Here is a 20993-nt window from a genome sequence, read left to right as displayed (position 1 = left end):
TGCTCTCCTCCCACCTGATAGTCCATAGTCCCCTGTGTGCTTCAGGAGCAGTCAGCTCTCAAGGGAGACAAGGCAGTTGGCAACAAATTTGAATCCGAAAGTGTGGCTCCCAGATCTGCTGGGCATTGGAGCAGACACAAGGGCTTCAGGGCTAAGACATTCATGGGTTTAGACCTTCAGAGAACACCACATCTTGAAGATTCAGGGCTCAGACCTTCAGACAGGGTGGAAGGAGCAAGGAAGCAAGGAAGTGTTGGGGGAAGATGACCTTGGTATGGCTAAAGAAAAATGCTTTCCCACCATGCAAAAAAAAATGGGCAGTGGGTCTTTCCTTGCAGCAAGATCCATGCAATTTCAGATGTCTGGAAAGGCCTGAAGACTATGAGATATGCCCAGCTGCATCCCCTCCAGTAGGACACCAGAGAAATGAGCAATGCAGCCACCTTTTCCCTATTCCACCCTGCTCCTTGCTGTTTCCCACCCCCTTGCACTCTTACCTCCCTCTCCTTTCATCAAGTCCCAGGAACCCTCTGTAAGTCATTCCTCCCCTAACCTCCCCTAACCACCACCACCTACTCCTTGGAAGGGCTGGGCTTCTGCAGAGCTCACTGCCACTGCATAAGTCTCAGTGTCATCTCAGCCAGAAAGACATTACCTCATACCACATTTAGTGTGCATTTCCCAGAGAAGCATCTTAACACCTGCAAATCACAGAAACTTTGTGACCTGCACTGGTAAAACCCGAACTTTTTACACCAGACAGAACTCTAGTTTACAGTGGTGACAGCCCCAAGCAACGTTGCCTTGGCCCTCCTTGTTATTCCCCAGTCAGTTCATTATTATTAATGTCACTACAATAAATACCAGAATGAAATTGACAGCATTTGGCCACGTATCTTAAAGCATTGCCTCACTCCTCCTTTATTCCATGTATTTGCAGCCTTGGCTTCTGTTCCTATCAGTCATCAGAGGAGCCTTTAGGGACAAACCGTTTGACGATGTGACCAGCTAGGTAACAAAACTCCCGCAGAACCGTGGCTGTGGCACCAACGAACAGCGAGAAGGTGCCCCTGATCCCAGTGGCCATGTCTTTAAGGACAGAGGGAATGGCACAGATGGTGTGGTAAGGGAAAGCAGCAAGGTGAAGGACAAACGCCACGGGGATGCTCAGGATGCTGTAGGTGAGGGACAGCACATCTCGAACAATCTGCAGGAAGCCCAGGAAGATGTTGACAATGACCCTCCCAACATCATAGGGGATGCTGATGAGCACCATGCTGACGGCTTTCAGGTAGGACACCAGCCCTTTCCACAGGCTGTAGACTCCATCCAGAATTGTACCAACAACTCTCTTTACAACAAGCCACAGAAAATAAAACACAAATTTCACCAGTTCCACACTGATGTAGATGAGGAGTTCCAGAAGTTTGATGAAAGGGGTAGCAATGATGCCAGCCACTTTTCTCACCCAGCTACCCTCTTTGGTCTCCGGGTTGTTACTTGTTCCCACTTGCTCTCCAGAGCGGATCTGACTGACAGCTTGCAATACTGCTTCTCTTTTCTTCTGGCTTTGTTTGTCTTTCCCACAGTTGCCTTTGAACAAATGAACTCCTGGTAGAAGCTGCTTCTCCAGCTCTCTCACCGTGAGGTCTGCCAAGCTGTTCTCATCACTGATTTTTTTCACTAGTCCCAGGGACCATCCCTCTGGAGCATCACAGCAGGCTGCCAGCCAGAGGCTCTCTGGCACGGACACCTTGCCTTTAACTTGGACACTGGAAGGAATTGCACCTGCAAGGAGATATAGATGATCCATCTTGGAACAGTGAGGGATCAGAGCTTGCTCCACTACCTTCCCAATGTCTCTGTGCCAGCTTTTGCTCAGAGCTGGCCTCAAAGGGACAGCATTTGTGAGTGTGTAAGTGGCCACCTGGAAATCCTCCTCATTAAGAAAACTGGGATTGAGAAGGCCTCTCTCGTAGCCAGAGCCCACGTAGTCTGAGGTCAGGGCTTGATTTAAACCAAGGTTAGCCACAGTGCCACCAATATCAGCTTCACGCACCATTTCATGCAAGTCATTTTCTGGATCATCTATCTGAAAGAGCAGAGAGAATGTTACTGCATGCAATTCACCTTCCTAGAAAACAATGTGTAAAATGAGCCCTGACATATACTTAACATTAGGACTGCTAGTACACGCCGTGCCTTGGATTATATCCTGCACCCTCTCATTACTTTCCTTGAAGTGCTTCAGAGGAGTGTATTCTCTACTTAGCTTCTCTGCCAAACACATTGGTTTAGGCTCCAAAGGATATTTGCAGTTCTCCAGTCTGGTACACAGCACAGTACAGACTTCAAAATCTCACCAGGCACCATATACCAAGCCTCTGACTTGTAATTTGTCCTAGAAGAGATTTTAAGACTAATAGATGGCTAGATTTAAGGTCATGTTTTCATCTTCTACTGTGGTGGTACCTGCAGTTCATTTAAGAACTTAACCATGGCACCTTAAGCCCGTCTGAGCTATCAAATACAAGTCATGGGCAAAGAAAAAAGACCAAACAAGCCATGGCGTATAAGATGTCTAGAGAAGGCATTTACCTCTCACCACCTATTGTGTAAGAAGCAAGAATGAAGCCAGACATCATGTCAGGTGACCTGAACTGCCCCACCTTGAACAGGAGTCACAGCAGTGAGCTCCTAGGGCTGTTGCAGGGCTGGTCATCAGCAACCTGATCCTTGTGTCATTAACAGTCTGAACCTCATCCTTAATGACCACACAGCTCCTGGCATAACATGGGTGAGGGTGCCATCACCAAAGGTCCTCGATGGAATCTGTGCTGCCTGCTTGTGGTTCCCATGCAGTGGAGCCAGAGGTAGCAATTACTGCCGTGGGGATTTGTCCTGGAGCCACGCGTGAGGGAAAGGGGCAGGCGGCGGCAGTGAGGAGCAGTGGGAGGAGAAGCACTAAATGGCAGGGTGTGTTCAGGTCTTTCTCAGGTGGCCACAGCTCTGTCTGATCCATAGTCATTCCTATTGACACTGCCTGCAGCTGCTCCAGAGGGCTGTGCCAAATTGTCATTTTGTTCCTCAAATTAGAGGGTGAACATGTTGGTAGAAGTTCAGGGGCAGCAGAAGATCTCTGGCAGTCACTGCCTTCTGTAGTCTCTGTTTCAGAGGCTGTGGCCCTCAGGTCCCCGCACTGTGCTGGCCCAATTAAACCTTCTGCCTTTGCCCCTGGCCCATAAATTGTTTACTGCACTATATAATATGCACTTTGGAGACATCTATGGCAGACAGGTCACAGTCTACTGAATCATTGCCAGGTCATCCATCCTTGTCTCTTGCCCACCCTGCAGGACACTTGGACAGATACCCAGTTATGACCTTGCAACCTTACACAGAGTTTGCATCCTCTTAGTGGCACATCACCTCCTCACAGTTCTGCACAAGCCTGTGCTGAGAGTCAGGGTGAAAGGGCCAGTGTCAGCAACTGTCCATCACCCTGACTGGGGAGCTGAGCTCTGGCTGATTGCTGCATCAGCCAAACCCCTGCAGTCAAGGCACAAGGCTCCCTCTGCGCCAAGCTTGGCCCCAGTGCCAAGCCTGGACATTGCAGAGGGCTGCATTACCCCACCTCTTGCTCTTTTATTTGAAGCATCTGGTGCTTATTGCTTCAGGACTGGGAGGATCATAGTGAGTCCCATGTGCTGATGCACAGGTCACAGCTTTTTCTAAATGCACTGCTTGAAAAGACTTATTCTGCATTTTTACTGCCTTATGCTGCTCCTCTAGTTCAGTCACCCCAAACAACAGACTGCATTTGGCTGAGGCCAGACATTTTGCATTCCACAAAATCACCGTCTCTTCCTGCCCCCCTTTCCTTGCCATTCTCCCCTTCTGATGGGATGATGGTGTGCCATGGGACAAGGGATGTGCCCAGTGTGTTTAATAGCATGCAAGAGGTGAGGGGGATTGGGCATAGATGTGAGGCTGTGCCCAGGAACTGTCCTCAGTGCTATGGCCTTTTGGAGTTTTCCACCCTCCCAGAGACACTCACCCCATCTCACTCCCATGGTGAGTGGCTGTCAATCTACAGGGACACATAAACCTAAGATGGATCAGCTCTGTCTCCTGGCAGAAATTACCAAATTACACAAAGCAGAACAAACTAAATTTCTCTCTCCCTGTGAGCTCCTGCAGGAAATCCTTGAGGATCCAATCAAGTAAATACGTTCCTGGTTACCTGCCCAGTTGCAGGGGCCTTTGCACATTCCATCAAGATTGTTTGGGTGCAATTAAAAACGAATATGATAAAAATGAAGCAGTCTGCTGCTCATGTGTCAGGCTCTGACATCACCTAATTATGCTTATAATAACTCCTATTATGGTTTGTCATAACTAATGTGTAGCTGAGGTTTTCATGCCTCCTCCAGCTCAATCCCAAAGGCAGGCCATCTCAGCACTACATCTGATCTGCATTGCAAGATACCTTTCCTCCCTGCTTCGAAAACCTTCTGGCTTGTGTCATCCCAAAACATATCTGTGTTCATGGGGCCACCCATGAAGCCACCTGTCCAAATAACCTGGAAGAGCTCAGGGCAAAATCCAAGCAGACAGGTAAACTCTTTATCATAGAATGGAGGTTTAAAAATAACTTATGTGCCTGCAGCCTGTATGGATGTTAGCGTATAACAATATGGATGTGTGCCATTAAGTGGAGGGTGCAGTTTGACAGAAGGGACAGAGGCAGAGAGGGATTAGAAGTATGGCAACACAGAGTTATTAGGGCAGGGAGCTTCCACTGAGTTTGGTCATTTAACAAGGCAGGACTCTGCCACCCCCCACCTTCCCCACCCTGGCATGTAGGATCCCTGAACTTCAGCTTCCCTCTCCCACCACTACTTCCTCAGGCACCCTTACACCTTTGACTGAAGTGGAAATGTGTGATCCAACCTTAGTTGGGATTCATACCTCAGGGAAGAGGCACACCACTGAAGTTTCTGCAGTAGGACATTCACGAGTGGCTCTAGAAGTGCCTGCTCTCTTGGCTCTCTACCAAGAGACATTGCAAGAGCAGCTCAGAGGTAGCTGCATTATAGCTGGGCAAGAATCCCATCTTGGTTGTCTGCCTGGTGGTAGCTATTAACCAAATGAAAACACAGGCAATTCATCTAGCCCCTCATAAATTAGGATGGAAAAAGCAACTCCAGAGTTTTCCATCTCTCTCTAAGCTACAGAAAAAATCAAGCACAGAGATTTTTGGACAATCAAAATGGAATGAGGTAAAAGACACCTGAGTGACTTGCTCTCAACCCCTAGGAAATCTGTGGCAGAGCAGGTTTTCAGACCTGCGCCTGCGGGAGTCCCATCAGTACCCTGCTCATCAGCCTACCCTTCCTGCTCTCTAATTTTTCACTAATTGCTGAATTAATTCATTGTTTCCAGCTGCCAATCTGCAGTGGGTGGCACTGACATTCCTCACACTCCTCACCCAATTACTGCCTCTGTGCTACATTTGGCATTTGTTTCTCAGGCAGACATTCCTGAGGAGGGAGTGAGATGGTGCCCTCACCACTTACATCATTATAACAAAAAAAAAAGCATATGACAACCTTGAGGCCCTCACTGGAGTGCTGAGAGTGTTTCTATAATGATTTCTTTCCCTTTGCTGTGTGTCTGCATCTCCATGTGCAAGTACATGCCACTGTGCAGCTGAGCCAGCTCATACCTAGCTATCCCTATCTTGGCAAGCAAATTACCCAGAAAATTGGTGATATGAGCTCACTGGGCTATGCTGCAGAGCAGGTGTTGCTAAGGGTTCCCTTCAGCAGCCATCTGAAGAGCCTTGGTAGAACACACATAGAGGGTGTGAAAGCTCTTCCCCACCACTCTCTCCTCCAAGTGGCAGTATCTGAGAGGGCTGTATGCACTCATTTCTTGAGTTATAGGAATTTTTCATATTCTTGATTTCTTCCCCTTACATATTCTTCTGCAGATTTTTTTTTTTTTTTTTTTTTTTTTTTTTTTTTTTTTTTTTTTTTTTTTTTTGTCCTAGTACTTTTCTGTCTCAGTCAGAGGTTCCTCCAGGGAGCTGCAGAGTTGCTGACTCCTGCCTCTAAGACATCTGCATTTCACTAGTGGATGAAGAAGACCCATTAGTGGGGGTCTCATTATTATTATAGTGGGGTCTCAGTAGACCCATTATTGTCAACCTGTGAGGCTGCTCTGGAGAAGCCAGATCAAATAAAGGTAGCACCTGCCCTACTATTTCTGAGGCTGCAGAAGGTCTTGGTGGCAGGACACACAAGGTTTGGGACTCTGGAGTGCTGGCAGGAACTAAGACGAGTGTCAAAAGGGATGGGGCAGGAAGGGCAGAGACACCAGCTCAAGGGAGGTCCAGGGGAACCAAAGTTACTGGGCAGGGGAGTGGGGGGGCTGCCCACTGCTCCATGGCAGGAACAGCTCCCGAGCCTACCTAGATAGGGTGGGAGAGCTGGACCGCAAGAAGCAGGAAAAGATATGGGAGCTAAAGGTGATGGGTGTCACTAGCCAAGGCAAATGGGAAAGGATTTCATCTCTGCTGCTTTACCTTGCTGCCTCCATGGCACTGACCAAAGATTCTTGCCAGACAGTCCCCTTTGCTCTTTAAAAATTTGCCACCCTGCCACAACTCAGTAACGACAGAGTCTGCAAAAAGTTTCCTCTGTTTTAACAAAGGGCAAGATCCCACAGCTTGCCTGCGAATTGGAAGGAGCTCAGATAAAAAGGCTCTTAGAAACTCCTGCAACTCAAGACCCAGCCCAGACAGCCAGAAGACAGTCCAGGCTAAGATAACCATTTAATATCTCCTGTCTTCAATGCCTGTGGCCTTAGTGTCTCATCACTACACATGAGAAAAATAAGCACAGCATTCTCCTGGCAGAGGAATGAGCCACCGCAGGATTGTGGCAACATCCAGTAGCTGAGGGCCACACTTCTAACACACTGCTCTGACACTGCAGCCATTCCTGCCCTAATAAAGTACCTGTACACACTCATAATCTCTCCTGAGCTCAACAGATGGGGTAGCCTGATGTTTGCTACAATATTTGTCATTATCACTGCTGAAAAATCTAAGAAATGGGAGGGGAAATAGGAGAGCTAAAGTTCTCTTAGGGCACCATCAGTTTTTAAAGGATTTCCTTTAAATTGAACAGCCTGAAGGCCTTGGTTAAACACGCCAAGTGGCAGGAGAAACAAAAACCACTGAGGCTCTGGCAAGATTCATTTTATACTGTATACTTCTGACCTGACTGAAACCTGCATGCCCCACAACACAGCAACTGATTTTCCTACCTCAGTCTGCAACACTGGGACTCACTGAAAAGCTGCAGCATCAACTTGGTGAACCACAAATGGATGCTTTATCTCTGCTCAGTGAAGCTAAAGAACCCCTATCAACACTGTGAGCATACTGGCAACAGAACAAACCTGAACTTGACACTGCGATGTTTAACCCACCAGCAGCGCTCCCTGCCCACGAAAGCTGGCTGGGCAGGACAAACACATCACTGGTGTCAGAGAGGGCTTTCCTCTCCCTTGGCACTGCACTTTCATGCAGCAGCCTCTCAGTTTTCATTATAAGCTCCCTGGGACAAGAAAGTATTTGTTTGCCCGTTTCCAAGCACAAAAATAAGTTTTGCTCATGCTATATTCATACCAACAGAAGTTCAACAAGAAGAGTTCCTGCCTCCTCTGCAAAATTCTAGCCCCAGCTTTCATTTCCCAGAGGAAATGTTCTCCAGGAAGAGTTGCTATTCAGCAAAGGAAAAGCTGCCTTACCTGCGGTTCAACCAGCCAGTTCTCCTCCTCACTTTGAGCTGGCTTTGTAAACTTAAAAGCTGAATAAAGAGGGATTTTGTCCTTAGTGCTGTAGAGGGTTGCAAAGCGTGGCTCTTTGTTGTACTGCTGACAGATTTTCGCATGGAACGGCTCCGTAAATCCTTCGGGTGGGACTTGTCCAGAGAAGAACACGTTACACTCGGCAAAACCAGTTTCATCCTCTCTAACAACTCTGCCCTGGGAAAAGCCTGGGAAAACGGAGATGCAAAGCAAGAATACAATTGACGTCTTCATGGTCCACTCCCTGGAGCCGAGGGAAGCCCCGTCTGCCTCCGCTGGGTACGGCAAAGGACCTGCGCTCAGAGTCCATGCAGCAGCGAAGCCGGAGAGCGTCTGGAGCTCGGGTGCAGCGTGCGAGGGATGAAATCCGAAACCGGAGGCCGGGAGCGGCGCGCTCCGCGGGCAGCGCGCCGGGAGCCGAACGCGAGCGAGCGGGGCCGCTGTGACACACGGCGCGGGCACGGCCGCCCGCAGGAGGGGATGCCAGGCAACCTGGAATCATCGGCCAACAGGAGGAGGGGCGCCCGTGGCAGCCGCAGCGCTGGAGATGAGCAGCACCGACCGTCCAGGCTGGGGCTCAGCGCCGGCGGGGGTGTGGTGTGCTGCATTGCAGCAGTCCCCGGCAGGAATTTTGGCTGACACAGCCAGAAATGCTCCTAAGGCTGTCAGAGGGGATGCTGCAAAGTCAGATTCCACCACCCCAAAGAAGGTATTAGCTGTCCTCTCCAGCTGTGAGCCTGGCCAAAGGAGAGGGAGAGAAAGAAGAGAGGTGGCAATATTGGAGCTTCTGGGAGTCCTTTTTGTCCCCTTTTGGGGTGTCTGTCATCACTATTGCTGCCAGCCACATGCTGCTTAGATGCTTGGGAAAGGCATTCACCTGCCGTATCTCCTGGTGCGGTATTGGGAACTCAAAACCCTCCAGCATCACCTCATCTCGGGAGACCCTCTCTCAGAAGAGATTAACAACACACAGAAGGATGAAGACCCTCAGACCACATATCCCTAATCAGCATCCACCACAGAACATTTTGACCAAACCTATGGAACTGGCAAAAAAAGGAAATTAAGCTGCTCCTCCAAGTTTATGTTCAGCAGAGTAACCATCCACCCAAGAAACAGCTGCCTATGGTACCTTGGCTACTGCTGGGTAAAAGCAGTATTCCTTCAGTGACTGGGAAAAATTAATGTTTTCTAAACAGTGGAGATGGAAAGGAGATCACAGAGCAGGACCTTGGAGTCAAGAAAAGGTAGCATTTTCCCACCCAAGAAGTGAGATGTGATCAGCTGTGTTGCCAACAATTTAAAAAAATCCTAGATGTCAATAAGGCACAAATCCCTTTTATAATACAATTTCCAAGCAAAAAACCTCCCACGTGCTACCATTCCACATGTACTTTGCAGACAAGGTAGGATTATGTCCACACTGAAAATTATGAAGTGGAATGGTGAGTGGTTAATGGTGGTGAGCCTGCTGAATGTCAGAGAAGGAGTCCGTGAAAGGCTAAAAATAGACTTCACTGTATGACTATCATTCCTCTACTCAGGGATGACTTCTGGAAGTATCAAGACAAGGAAATACGTCGACACCTTTTGGTGTGGTGATATCAGCTAGGGGAGACAGAGGCAGGCTGGACAGGCTGGGGAACAACAGGAAATGTAGTAAGTGGGCCTGGGTTTGGTCCAGGCAGATGACTGGTCACCCAGCCCTGCCAGAAAGAGTTAGTCATGTTCAGGAAAGGTGTTGGAAAGGAAAGCACAGAAATAAAATTTCATTTTCCTGAATGTATAAAGGCTCCTGGAAAATCAAGAACTGAAGCTGAACCTTTGCTGTTAGATGCTTTTCTGATTCCAGACTTGCAATTACCTGGACAGCAGAAAAAATATTTTCATAAGGATGGTAAGCCCTACTAGCAGGCAAAGCTAGGTCAGACAATAAATTTAAACACCCCACTTCAAGGCTGACATGCATTACCTCAGGATGGGCATGGTCCCAATCCAATGAAAATCCAGCATGAGGTGTCTCAAGATGTGCATGACAGCAGGCACAGCACACTGAACAGATCAGTGATTTCTGCCAGGAAACCGGTGGAAATCCTGCCTCTGTCCTAGACCTGTGAATCAACCTCCTGCCTCAAAACGGCAACTCTGTCTCATCAGATGTACAAACCCAAGCTCTCTTCTGACCCTCAAGAGCTTTTATGGGCTTTTGGGAAACTCTGAGGAGTTCTTTCCTTTCAAGGTATGAGGCTGGGGTCTGTCTACCAATTCAGCTGTTCATTTACCAGCAAACAGATAAACATGACTTATCCTGAAGAGCAGGACCTTCAGGTTCTCACCTCCCATGAGGAGCATCTGCTGGAAGCCAGCATGGAGTTCCACTCCTCCACTCCCCGTTCAATTTTCTGTCCAAACGAGGCGCCTGTCCAGTTTCTATCTAATTTAAGATAGCTGTTGTGATCCTTGAACACAGAGCTGTGTATTTTTTTCTCTTGCTAACATCACTACTACTAAAGGGACTTGTGCCATCATGCTGTGGCACTCACCATGCTGAAAAGATAAAGATTGCCCTGCCCTAGGAAGGTTACAGTCTCAGCCAAGGAACCACAGACAGAGGACTCAAACACAGTGAGATGGAGTTGGCCAGAGGTTTTGATGACCCAGTGCTGCAGTAGCTTATCTGCTATCAGATGCTTTTATAGGCATCACAGGGAGTCATCCCTATAGGCTGTGAGCGAGCAATGCCTGCAGGAGCTGATGCCAAAAGGAGTATTAAGGTCAGATTCAAAAAGCCCTAAGGCTGTTGATGTGAGCAGAAGAGCTTTGGCAAAATACACATTGGGTTGGCAATGGGCAGAGGGAGCTGGTGGTGTCAGCATGAACTGTGGCAGCAGTGTGGCCCTGGCACCCAGGGCTGCCTTCTCCAAACCCACCAAGGAGTGACAGTGCAATAAGCTGAGCAGTGTCAGCAGTGTGGGTGAGAGCCTGATGTTTCATGTGGTGGAGCAGAGGGAAGCCAGGGACAATGCAGAGTGATGTGGCCAAAGGGACACATAAGAAATGTGATCATAGAATCGCAGAATATCCCAATTTGGAGGGTACACACAGGATCATCAAGTCCAACTCCTGGCCCTGCACAGGACACCCCAAGAGTCACACTATGTGCCCAAATTGTCCAAATGCTTCTTGATCTCAGACAGGCTGGTGCTGTGACCACTGCCCTGGGGAGCCTGTTCAGTGCCCAGCCACCCTCTGGGTGAAGAACCTTTTCCTGATATCCAACCTAAACCTCCCCTGACACTTCAGGCCATTCCTGTCACTGGTCACCACAGAGAAGAGATCAGTGCCTGCCCCTCCTCTTCCTCTCATGAGGAAGCTGATCACTCAGTGGCAGGCAGAGGTTGTGAGACACAAGAGAGGCTGTAGACAACAAACTGTATAGACACAGAGATTGCAAGGCATGACAGAGATAAAGTGTGTTGGGGAAAATTAAGAGAGGCTGGAGAGAAGGAAGGGAAGAAAAGAGGTAAGGATCCAGAAAATGGTATTAACCATCAGGAAAAGGAAGATATTGGGTAAAAATTAGAGTTGAGGAGGATCTGCATTCCTGAAAATCTAGGGTGCTAAGAAAAGGTGAAGAAGGAAAACAAATGGAAATAGGCGTGAGGAAGCCCAGAGCCAGGTTGTGACAGGTCAAGTGAGATGATGAGAGAAATCTGAGGAAAGTCTCTTGTGATAAGAAAATGAGAAGAAAATATGAGGAGGAATAGGGAGAAAGGAAAAGGAAAGGTTCACATCCATCTTCATTGACCTGACATAGATGTGCAGTCTTCCTGTTCCCCAAGGGTCAAGAGGAGGACCAAGAACAAGCATCAAGAACAATGTCTGAAAAGGAAGAATACTTCCCTTCACAACAAATCTGAAAAGCATGTCAGCATCCACACTCTCTAGCCATTAGAAGCTGCCAGGCTTGTCTGTCTGCTTTCCCACACTGCTTCTCCAGTCCTGTCTCTGTTCACACGACTGACACTGGATTTGCTACAAATAGAAAATTTATCCCCTCACATGCTTGACCCCTCTACTCTAGCCTTTCAAAACATTCTTGACTTCAAATATTTTTCCAGGCTGGATCTCCAGTCTCCTATCACGGCCTCTGTGAGACTCAAGTGTTGTATGTGACTGTCTCTTCCTCCTGAGAAGAAAAGGAAGACAGTGTCTCCAAGGGCAAGCAGTCTCATGAGAGAGGCACCATTTGTTTCAGGAGGCATACCAAGCTCAGACTGGGAGCACAAGAGTGCCAGCAGACATGCCATGGCATGTCAGACAGCACATCTGCCTCCTCACTGTCTCATGGGGAAACAGTCTCTTTTTAAAATTAGTTTAAAAACTTGCTCTGGGAAGGGAGCCCAGAGCTGAGCCACAGGGAAAAGCGAGAGTGAAACAATTTTCCAATTGTAACTAAAAGATTCAAGGGCAAGGGGAGAGGGTGGGCACAAGGACAACAAATTCTTTAGGGTAGAGCTTAAAAACACATTTTTGGGATTTTGATTCCCACCTAAAATGAGGTCTTAATACCAATCTCCACTGCCTTTTGTCTTCACACCTTCACCACAGTGCTCTGGTGAGGAATGGCCCCCCACCGGCAGTGCTGCTTTGTTGCTCAACTCTGCCATGATGCTCACTATCAAGGGTGGCCTGTGAGATTGCCAGGGATGCTATCTGGCTCCTCTGCTTCTTTACTTGCATTTTCTCCTGTCCAGACTCAGTGTCCACCCACAGCAGACAGGGGATGCCCTGGAGTGGTGTCGCAGCTGAATTCAGAAGAGAAAAAGAACATGGAGTTTTAAACAAAACATTATAGAGGAGGTTGTCCATGGTGTACAATCAGAGGAAAAGGGTGGCAACTGGGAAGAGTGAAGCACCCCCATTGCTCTGTGGATTGTAACACCATTAGGACAGAGACATGTTCTCATTTTGTACAAAAACTTGCACAGTGAAATTCAGACAGCCACCTTTTCAAGTATAAATGAACCATACACCATGAAGTATAAATGCATTGCATAAATACTGAATAAAATTAATAAAATCCAAAGGGTACTTCCTTTGGCATTTTATCATAGTCTTCACACTCAAAAAAAATCTCTGTTAATCTTCAAACTCTTTAAAAGAAGCACAATGACAATCCCATGCTAGACAGCAAAAGCAGAATGGATGTAGATTAGCAGTATAAGGCAATGTTTTTAATATTGCAAATGATTATCTGTCAAAATGAGCTATTTAGAGATGTGCTGAAAGCTCCAGTACCTCCATTCTTTAAATTAGAAGGTGCTTCTTAACATGATAACAACTAAAAAAAAAAGTTTATGTTTCAATTGTAATGGCCTTTGTTTTACAGATTGTCAGTTAATCAGATCCGCAACAGTTCTTCCACACTTTAAATCTATTTTGAACAGGGAAGTTATCCACTTACATGCTTTTATTCTAGGTATTAATATTGATTTTTTTACTGTTTGTTTTATTTTATGTTTTCAAAAGTGCAGTGTAATTCAGTCAATGCTGACTGCTACATGCTGCCCAAAACAAGGCATGAGACAGCTCCTGACAGTCGGCATTGACAAAAGACTGGTGAGTGGGAAGAAAATTAGAGGTACAGGCTTGTCAGGCTTGCATCATCTTCAGAAGAGAGAAGGAGAAAGCCATAATCCTTGAGAAAGCTAAACCGTCTGGCAGGATGCAGAACCTCTAATCAAGAAGCAAGGTAGCAGCCACACCCAGGACTGCCTGTCTCCAGAAACACCACTGTGTTTTGGAACCAAGGAGTAGGAGGAGTGAGACGTTCTGCATTAAAGGTTTGGCCAAACCTGATAGATGGATATGAGGTTCCAGCTGCTGCCCAGCTCCAGCACCTTCTATGGCACTCAGATTGGCAGTGGAGATGCCCCTGTGGAGCCCCAGTCATGCCAACAGCCAGAGAGGCAGGTAACACAAGGCTCTGACTTGCATCATGCTACACGGCCAGGCGAGGACGAGGTGGCATCCCTCAGATGTGCCTTGTCTCTGCACCAGCTTTAAAGTGAACCCAGAATGTCCACAGCTGGTCGGACAAACCTCAGGGAAGGATCTAATGTACTTCTGCCACCACAGAAACTTAATTAATGAAAAATTAAGTGCATTGGCTGTGTGAGAGAAGAGTGAACAGCTCTTTCTCCATTCTCATTTCAGGTCTTGGCTTGCTACTGAAATACATACTACAACTGCTCTAGGCATAAACGTAATATCATATTTTCCACATACGTTGCTTCTGCACCAGTACTGCCTAGGGGGAAAATTCAGATATGAAAAACACAATCACCAGTCCCAGGATCCTGCCACTACCATGAGTGTAAGGTTCAGATTCTACCCTTAGAGTTTACAGAATAGCATCAGTGATGACAGCCAGGACAAGGTATTTCCTCTAAAATAAAAAAGCAGCAGTGCTTTTAGTCACACTGACAGCAGGGTGGAAGGAAGCACTGGCCTCAAATTAAAGCTCTAAACAAACAGGTGTCTGTTGGAATTGCAGGTTAAATTATAAATGCAAAACCAAAGCCCCTGAGGAAAGGTAACTTTGTCGTCTCTCTCTCTCTCAAGTTCAGTTCAGCATCTAGGAAATTGAGGTTTGTATCTTATCTCCGTCAGGATGCAGAAGAGGTTTGGTCTCAAGTGTCTCACCCCTGTAAGAACCAGTGACAGGAGTCACTGTTCTGCTGCCCTGAGCTGCTTACCACTGAACTTTGCACAGATTGTCAGAAGGAGAATCACCTTCTGCCCTTTAGTTCTGTAGTGAAGGTACAAGAGCAAGAGTCTCACAGTCCAGCCTGGACCACTCTGCTTACAGTCCCTCTGAGCAGCAGCCCCCATGCCTGTGCCAGGACATGGTGCTCTCAATCCCCTCTGTGCAGCAGCCAAAGGAACCAGAACTCACTTGAGAGTGCCACAACCTTCCAATCTCCCAGCCTGTATAACCACTCCGTGTGTTCCTGACCAAGCACAGACTACCAAGCTCACAGCTGGTAAACACCGCAGGAGCTGGAGTTGCTGGAGCAGGCAGGCTCCAGCACAACGAAAACTTGAAGGGGGGAGAGATGTAAATAGTGAGGCACATTCATCACACGCCAAACATTCCAATGCAAGCCCTACCCCCACAGGCACCAGCTCTATTGGTCTTCCCTCCACAGCCGCTCACGAACTACTGTGCTCTGCTGGGTGGGACTCCCCACCAGTGGCATGCAGCACCTTGCACAGGACCAGGTCTCCTCCCTATATTCCTCAAATTTTTATCTCCAAGGATAGCAGAGCCAAGTTATTATGGACACAGTAAGATAGTACTGTATAGGAGCAATGAGATCAAGCTGCTCAATGTGCATGTTTTTGCAGGGACAGAGATGTGGCTGCTTTCACCATGCTCATGACAGGCAATTGGACAAGGAGAACAAGAAAAGGGAGGGAAATGCAAAGCTTGGATGCAATTATTAATCCTCAATAGCAATGATACAGAAACAGGCAGTGTCTTGCACAAGGCAAGTCTGCAGAGGCGTTTGCAGCACACGCACCTTCTTGGTGTGCCCCAGGTCTTCAGGGGAGCATGCAATGCCCTGTTCAAAAGGCTTCCTGCTTACACCCACAGTAGAGCTCCATGTTCAGCTGAAGGAACTGGCCACCAGAAATCCTGAACCAACCAATTCTGCTAATTGTGTTTTTATACTCCTTACCAGTATTAACCACTTGAACTTCAACTGAACCCCTCCTGTCTTCTTGCAGAAATCACAAAACAGATATTAAAACCCAGGAAAGGAACAAATTTTGCCAGGCTGGTGTCATCCATAAGTGGTTTCAGTCAGGGTTACTGCTCTTGTAAGAGAAACCTGCTTTATCCTTAGTTTGAGTTCCACAACAGGACCCAGTTCACAAGTCTTGCTCAAAGAGAGGTGATGGTTCTGATGGCAAAACTAAATGTTATCAGCACCATCCAAATTTAGAAAATTTGTAATATGGAAAACTGAATTTCAGAGCCTGCTCTTAAATGGGACATTAAATCTACAAGTTGCAGAGCAACTTGGTCCATTATTTGTGGTTTTATAAAAAGAGAAATGCACAAGACTTGGGGAGAAGGGGTGACTTTATCAAGGTCCCCTGGCTCGTGGCAGTGCTAGGAAGAAAATAACAGCTTCCTGAGTGCCAGCCCTCTGCACTGACATAGTTCCACAAAAGCAAAAGACTCCCTTGAGGCCTCAGCAGCTAAAATACCATGAATTTGCAATCAAGAACTAAAAGAAAAACAACCTAGTTGATCCCACTTGTGGGAATTTAATTGTATTTCAAGCTCTTGCTTTTTGTTTCCATCTGAATCAGAATAAACTGACTTCTGCCCACATCGGAAAGAAACAATGTGGCTGATTAAAACTATTTCAAAGCCCGATTGGCCTCATCAGTGGGCGAACCCTTTACTCAGTGTGCTAGTTCAGTAAATAAAGGATAACTAAGGATAACTAAAGGTTATCACACTGGTTAAGAGAACTCACAGCTGCCTGATATTAGCTAGAATCCTCTTAGGTAGGAGCACATGTTGTATTTATGTGGCATCTTTGGAGGTAGTAGAAATTGATCCTATGGCTGACCTTCTTTTCAATTGATTTGAGGACTGCACTACTGAGATGTTGCTGGAAAGGAACTTGAATTATGTTTTAACTTGGTCAAGATGACCAAGACCTGTTTTACTTTTTTTAGAAACTCTTTCTTGTATTCCTGGTTTGGAGACTGGAGATAAATTAGGAGAGTCTGTGCTTCCACACTGGGTTCTCTATTCCTTAGAGCCCTGTTTACAAAAAGTACTTACCTGCATCTTGAAGCTTTCAGTAACTGAAATTTTGAATCCAGAAGGATGTAATTTAACTTAACCTCATCTTTGGAACATAACTACTTACGTAGTTTTACGTTGTAAACTCCACATCTTCTGCTTGTTTTGTAAATTACTAATGAAATAGAAATCAGGATTTTCTGGAATTGCTCAATTAAGTGAGTGAATCACCTCCCAGAGGAACCTGCCACTTTCCACTGAACAGATAAAGGGTCCTAAAGATTTGCTTAGACTACATATCTCACTTACCTGGAGTTGTATGAGAGTACTCCTAGAGTTAAGGGAGGGATGTCCATAAACTGAGGACTGATTCAGACAGAAAATATTGATAAAGTGTTAAAACATTTAAAAAACTTACAGAGAAGTATGTGTACCAGCTGCTGTTATTGCTAAAAGTTATAGCTGCAGCTGACTCTTACAGAGACAAGGTCATCTCCACTCCACCCTGCCTAACAAACTCACTTGTGGAATATTTCACTGGTTTCTTTATTCCACACCTACACAAAGGGAGAGGTAAAGTGAGTAGGTTCAAAGCCAGAGCCACTATGGTACACAGACAGCCAGCCCCTCCCTCCATATAACACCAGTTTTCAAAATCTGGGCAGCATGCTACTGAGATTCCTCCCAGTCAGACTGAGTCATTGTCAGACAGCATTAAGGAAAGGATAAAATTAGCTTGGCTATTAGAAATGTTTGGTTAATAAATAAAACAGTAGGACAGTTTTGCTTAACAGTGGATGCAACCATAGACAGAGGTATGTCCTGGCTGCTTGCCTGGATGTAAATAGTGCGTGGCTAAAATTATTTGCTTTGTCCAAGCTCAAAAAAATCCTTTCAGTAGAAACAAGAGAGCTTCTATGGAGCTGAGCATGCATCCAAGACTGTGAGTCCAGGAAGCATTAGCTGTGTGTGTCTTGGGGCGCCACTCCTTCCTGCAGCACCCTCCCTTCCCTATGTCCCCGAGTGCCTTTTGGCTGACATCACCCCTCACGTTGGAAAAGCACTGGGATCCACACGTGTGGGGAAGCAGACAGAGAAAGGCACAAGAACAGAAGATGTATTCAAAACCAGTGTGTTGGACCTGCAGCACTGGTCTGGCTCGTTTAATGGCTGGCTGAGGAACCACGCTCTGCGGTGTCTGATGCAGGTCATCACTGCCATTGGGAGGATCCAGATCAGCTCCTCATCCTTTGTCTTTTCTTCCAGGGAATTCCTACTCATTCCTGGGATTTTCCCTCTGTGGTGAATAGGTCACAGTCTGTCTCTGTTGCTGCAAAGCAAGAGTTTGCAGCTGCTAAATGCACCCGTGACTGGAGTACTGAAGGCTCAAAAATCCCAGCAGCCCAAGGAGTGGAATGGAATGGAGCGAAGAAGCAGAAAGTTGGAGAGATGGTGCAGTGGGAGGTGTCAGGGCAGAGGTCACGGGCTGGAATGACTTTGTGAGCATAGAGAAGCAGCAGTAAATGGCCTTTACGGTCCCATGGCAGGCAGCAGGGAAGGTGTGGCGAAGAGCAGAAGAACACAAGACGGCCTCCTCGGAAAGCAGCCCCTGCTGACTCACCGGCTGAGTCACAGCTTTGCCCAGCTTCTATTCTTTTTCCAATCAAGGAAACAGCAACTTCCCACGAACTTCTTTTAAGGCTGGTTTGGATGCTGAGCATTCCTGCACCAAGTTTCCACTCTTGACAATCCTCTGTGGCCTTCTGTATCTGTTTCCCAGCAGGAGGCACAATCCTTCAAAGCACACGGTGTCCTGAGGGAGGAAATGGTGCTGTAGTGCTGTGGCCACTCCAAAGCAGAAACAGGATTTACAATTTACTGCTGATCAGCCATGCAAGCTGTGCCTCAGATGGCCAAAATCGGTTTCGCACAAGAAAGGGGAGGCAAGGGGGAAATTCAAGCTGGGAGAGTTCCATACTGGCACTGAACCTCTGCCCTGCTGGGGAAAATGCTCACCTTCAGAGCACTGCTTTGAAAGAGGAGATTGCACATCGTCCTGCTGTACTTCAAGGGTGGGAAGAAGACAGCCTGCAGTGGGAGACATGAAAACTTAGGAATTACAATTGCTTCAACTAAATGCCTTTCTGGATTCAGAAAAAAACCAGTGAAAATCAGTAAGTAAGAGTAATGCTAGAGATGGAAGAAAGGGGACCCAAAATCCAAAGAATATACATTGTAAGATTTCAAGAATAGAAAAATTACACAGGAAACAGGAAAAAAATCCCTACACTGGCAAGGCTAAAAGGGAGTTTTTAAAGTCCATTAGGAATATAAACAATCTTCATAACACTACAAGCTAAGAAGTAGACTACAAAAACATTAACAAGGTTCCAAACAGGCACAGGGTTTTTAGAAATGTTTTTGTTCTTTTTCAGGACACTATGTCTTTTGCAGTCTTGCCATGATTTCAAAGGATCGCTTTGGTGAGACCAACATCCTAAAGCACTGGGATAACCAAATAATGTTCGTCTCCTGGTGTGATCCACAAGCAAATTGTATTGAGAATGTGTACAGGTACCATAAAGGATTTGGGACACTAAGAGGCTTTGCCAGTGACACCAGCAAAGGATTTACTTTTAAGACAAATGCCCGTAACACAAGCAAGTATGTTTATTTGTTGCAGCTCAAAGACTACATGGAATTTTCTAATCCATAAAATGACAACTCTAAGGATTCAAGAGTCATCATGGACATGTACCTGGGTTCAAGCCCCCAGTGTAGTGGTGTGTGTAAAAAGGCCAGTGTGATCCTCAGATAAACAACCACACAGAAAGCTGTGGCAGGAAAGTGATTATATCTCTCTAGTTCACATTGATGGAGCTGATGCTGAAACAATTTTTATATTTTTATTGTTGATAGATTGAATAGAGAGCAAGAAAAGCCCTCAAATAACTGGTGTTAGAAGATTAGAAGAGTCCAAGCAGCAGCAAGACTAGATTATAAAGGATAAATACCCAGTGAGAACACAGGCTTTTAAAATTACCACAGAAAGGCACAAAAGGCACCTGTGGTTGGAAACAAAGACAACTTAAATTAAAAATAAGGTGCAGTTTTAAATTGTGAGAATAATTAATCACTGGAGGAAATGATCAAGGGAAGTGGTGACTTCTGCTTTTCATGTTTTCCATGCAGCACACAATACCTTTCTAAGTGTTGCCACAGCCAAATTGCTCAGCAATGACTGGAGCAGCCATGGGAAGGGGGAAGATCTGGGGGTTTGTTACTGTCTACTTGTTTACACTCTCTGTAGACATTTCAATGCAGAATCATAGGAACATAGGAATTCACACCTGCCACCTTTACACTGAACTTGAGTGGTATCCCCGTCTACATCCCTGCACTTCGGTAGATCTATAATCCTTTCCCTTATGCTTGGCTAGTCAAAAACACAAGGAGAATGTCCATAAATGTCAAAGCATGCCTGGTGTGGGGCAATAATTCTCCATGTGTGGGGTGAGTCCTTGGGAAAGAGCCCTGTGATATGACCCAGAGGAACTGAGAAGCTGATGGTGATATTGATGAGTGCAGGCATGCTCTGAGAATATTTACTGGATGAAGGATCTCTGAGTACTTGAGCTGGGAAGTAAACCAGCTATTATTGTTAGGCCCTGGAGACAATATGGTGCTAAACTTCTTACTCCTAAACTAAATCCAAACAAGTTCAAGATTGGGAAAAGCTCTGTATGATTTGAGATCTTTACACCCAAAAGTTGTGGACTTGTGAAGGTTAAGTGCTTCTGCAATGAAATTGAGTTTGTATTTTTAGGAGTCTGAGCTCAGGCATTTCCACTTCACCAATATCCTTCTTTAGTGCTCAAGTCTTCTAAGGAAACCAAGCTCTTCACCATAAAACACATCTTCATTGGTACACACAATCTGGGGGAAAGGAAGCTCCCTGGGGAAGAGTTTTGGCCAAAGACACAAAGCCATTCCTTCACTATTTGAAGAATCTTCCAATCTGCTCAGAGCAGGGATTGTGTTAGTTTTTAACAGGCAATGGAATACTCTCCTTTTCCTCTAACCCAAGAGCAGGAGAGGTCCCTTCAGTTCTGGAGGTCTTTAATCAAGACTTGATACCTTCTGCCAGATGGAAATTACAACTGAACAGCAGGCACTGCCTTCAGGACATGTCACTGAGCAAAACACAACATTCTGCTGCACCAGGACAGTCAAATTACCATAACAGTCAGTGCTTCTTGATTTAAAGTCCACAGATTTG

At 46.3% G+C, this 20993-nt stretch overlaps 1 protein-coding gene across 1 annotated transcript; it reads right to left on the bottom strand.

Moving 5' to 3' along the window:
* Positions 1 to 849: 849 nt before the first annotated feature.
* Positions 850 to 8364, bottom strand: ENDOD1 (endonuclease domain containing 1). The gene is made up of 2 exons (XM_021544966.3): positions 7822 to 8364; positions 850 to 2092 (listed from the first exon to the last, which is right to left on the bottom strand). The coding sequence occupies exons 1-2, from the start codon at positions 8113 to 8115 to the stop codon at positions 959 to 961; spliced, it is 1428 nt and encodes a 475-aa protein (XP_021400641.2). The 5' UTR covers positions 8116 to 8364; the 3' UTR covers positions 850 to 958.
* Between the last annotated feature and the right edge of the window lie 12629 nt (positions 8365 to 20993).

The sequence above is a fragment of the Lonchura striata genome, chromosome 2 (assembly GCF_046129695.1).
Source record: "Lonchura striata isolate bLonStr1 chromosome 2, bLonStr1.mat, whole genome shotgun sequence".
NCBI lineage: Eukaryota > Metazoa > Chordata > Aves > Passeriformes > Estrildidae > Lonchura > Lonchura striata.
The sequence above is the reverse complement of the archived record's forward strand: the minus strand, read 5'-3'. Positions and strand labels throughout refer to the sequence as shown.

What these genes read in the sequence shown, in the direction of transcription:
- ENDOD1 (XM_021544966.3), bottom strand. Translation starts at nt 8,115, where the DNA reads ATGAAGACGTCAATTGTATTCTTGCTTTGCATCTCCGTTTTCCCAGGC. An exon ending in ACTGGCTGGTTGAACCGCAG is followed by an intron (nt 2,093 to 7,821) that starts GTAAGGCAGCTT and finishes CTGCTCTTTCAG; the next exon opens with ATAGATGATCCAGAAAATGA.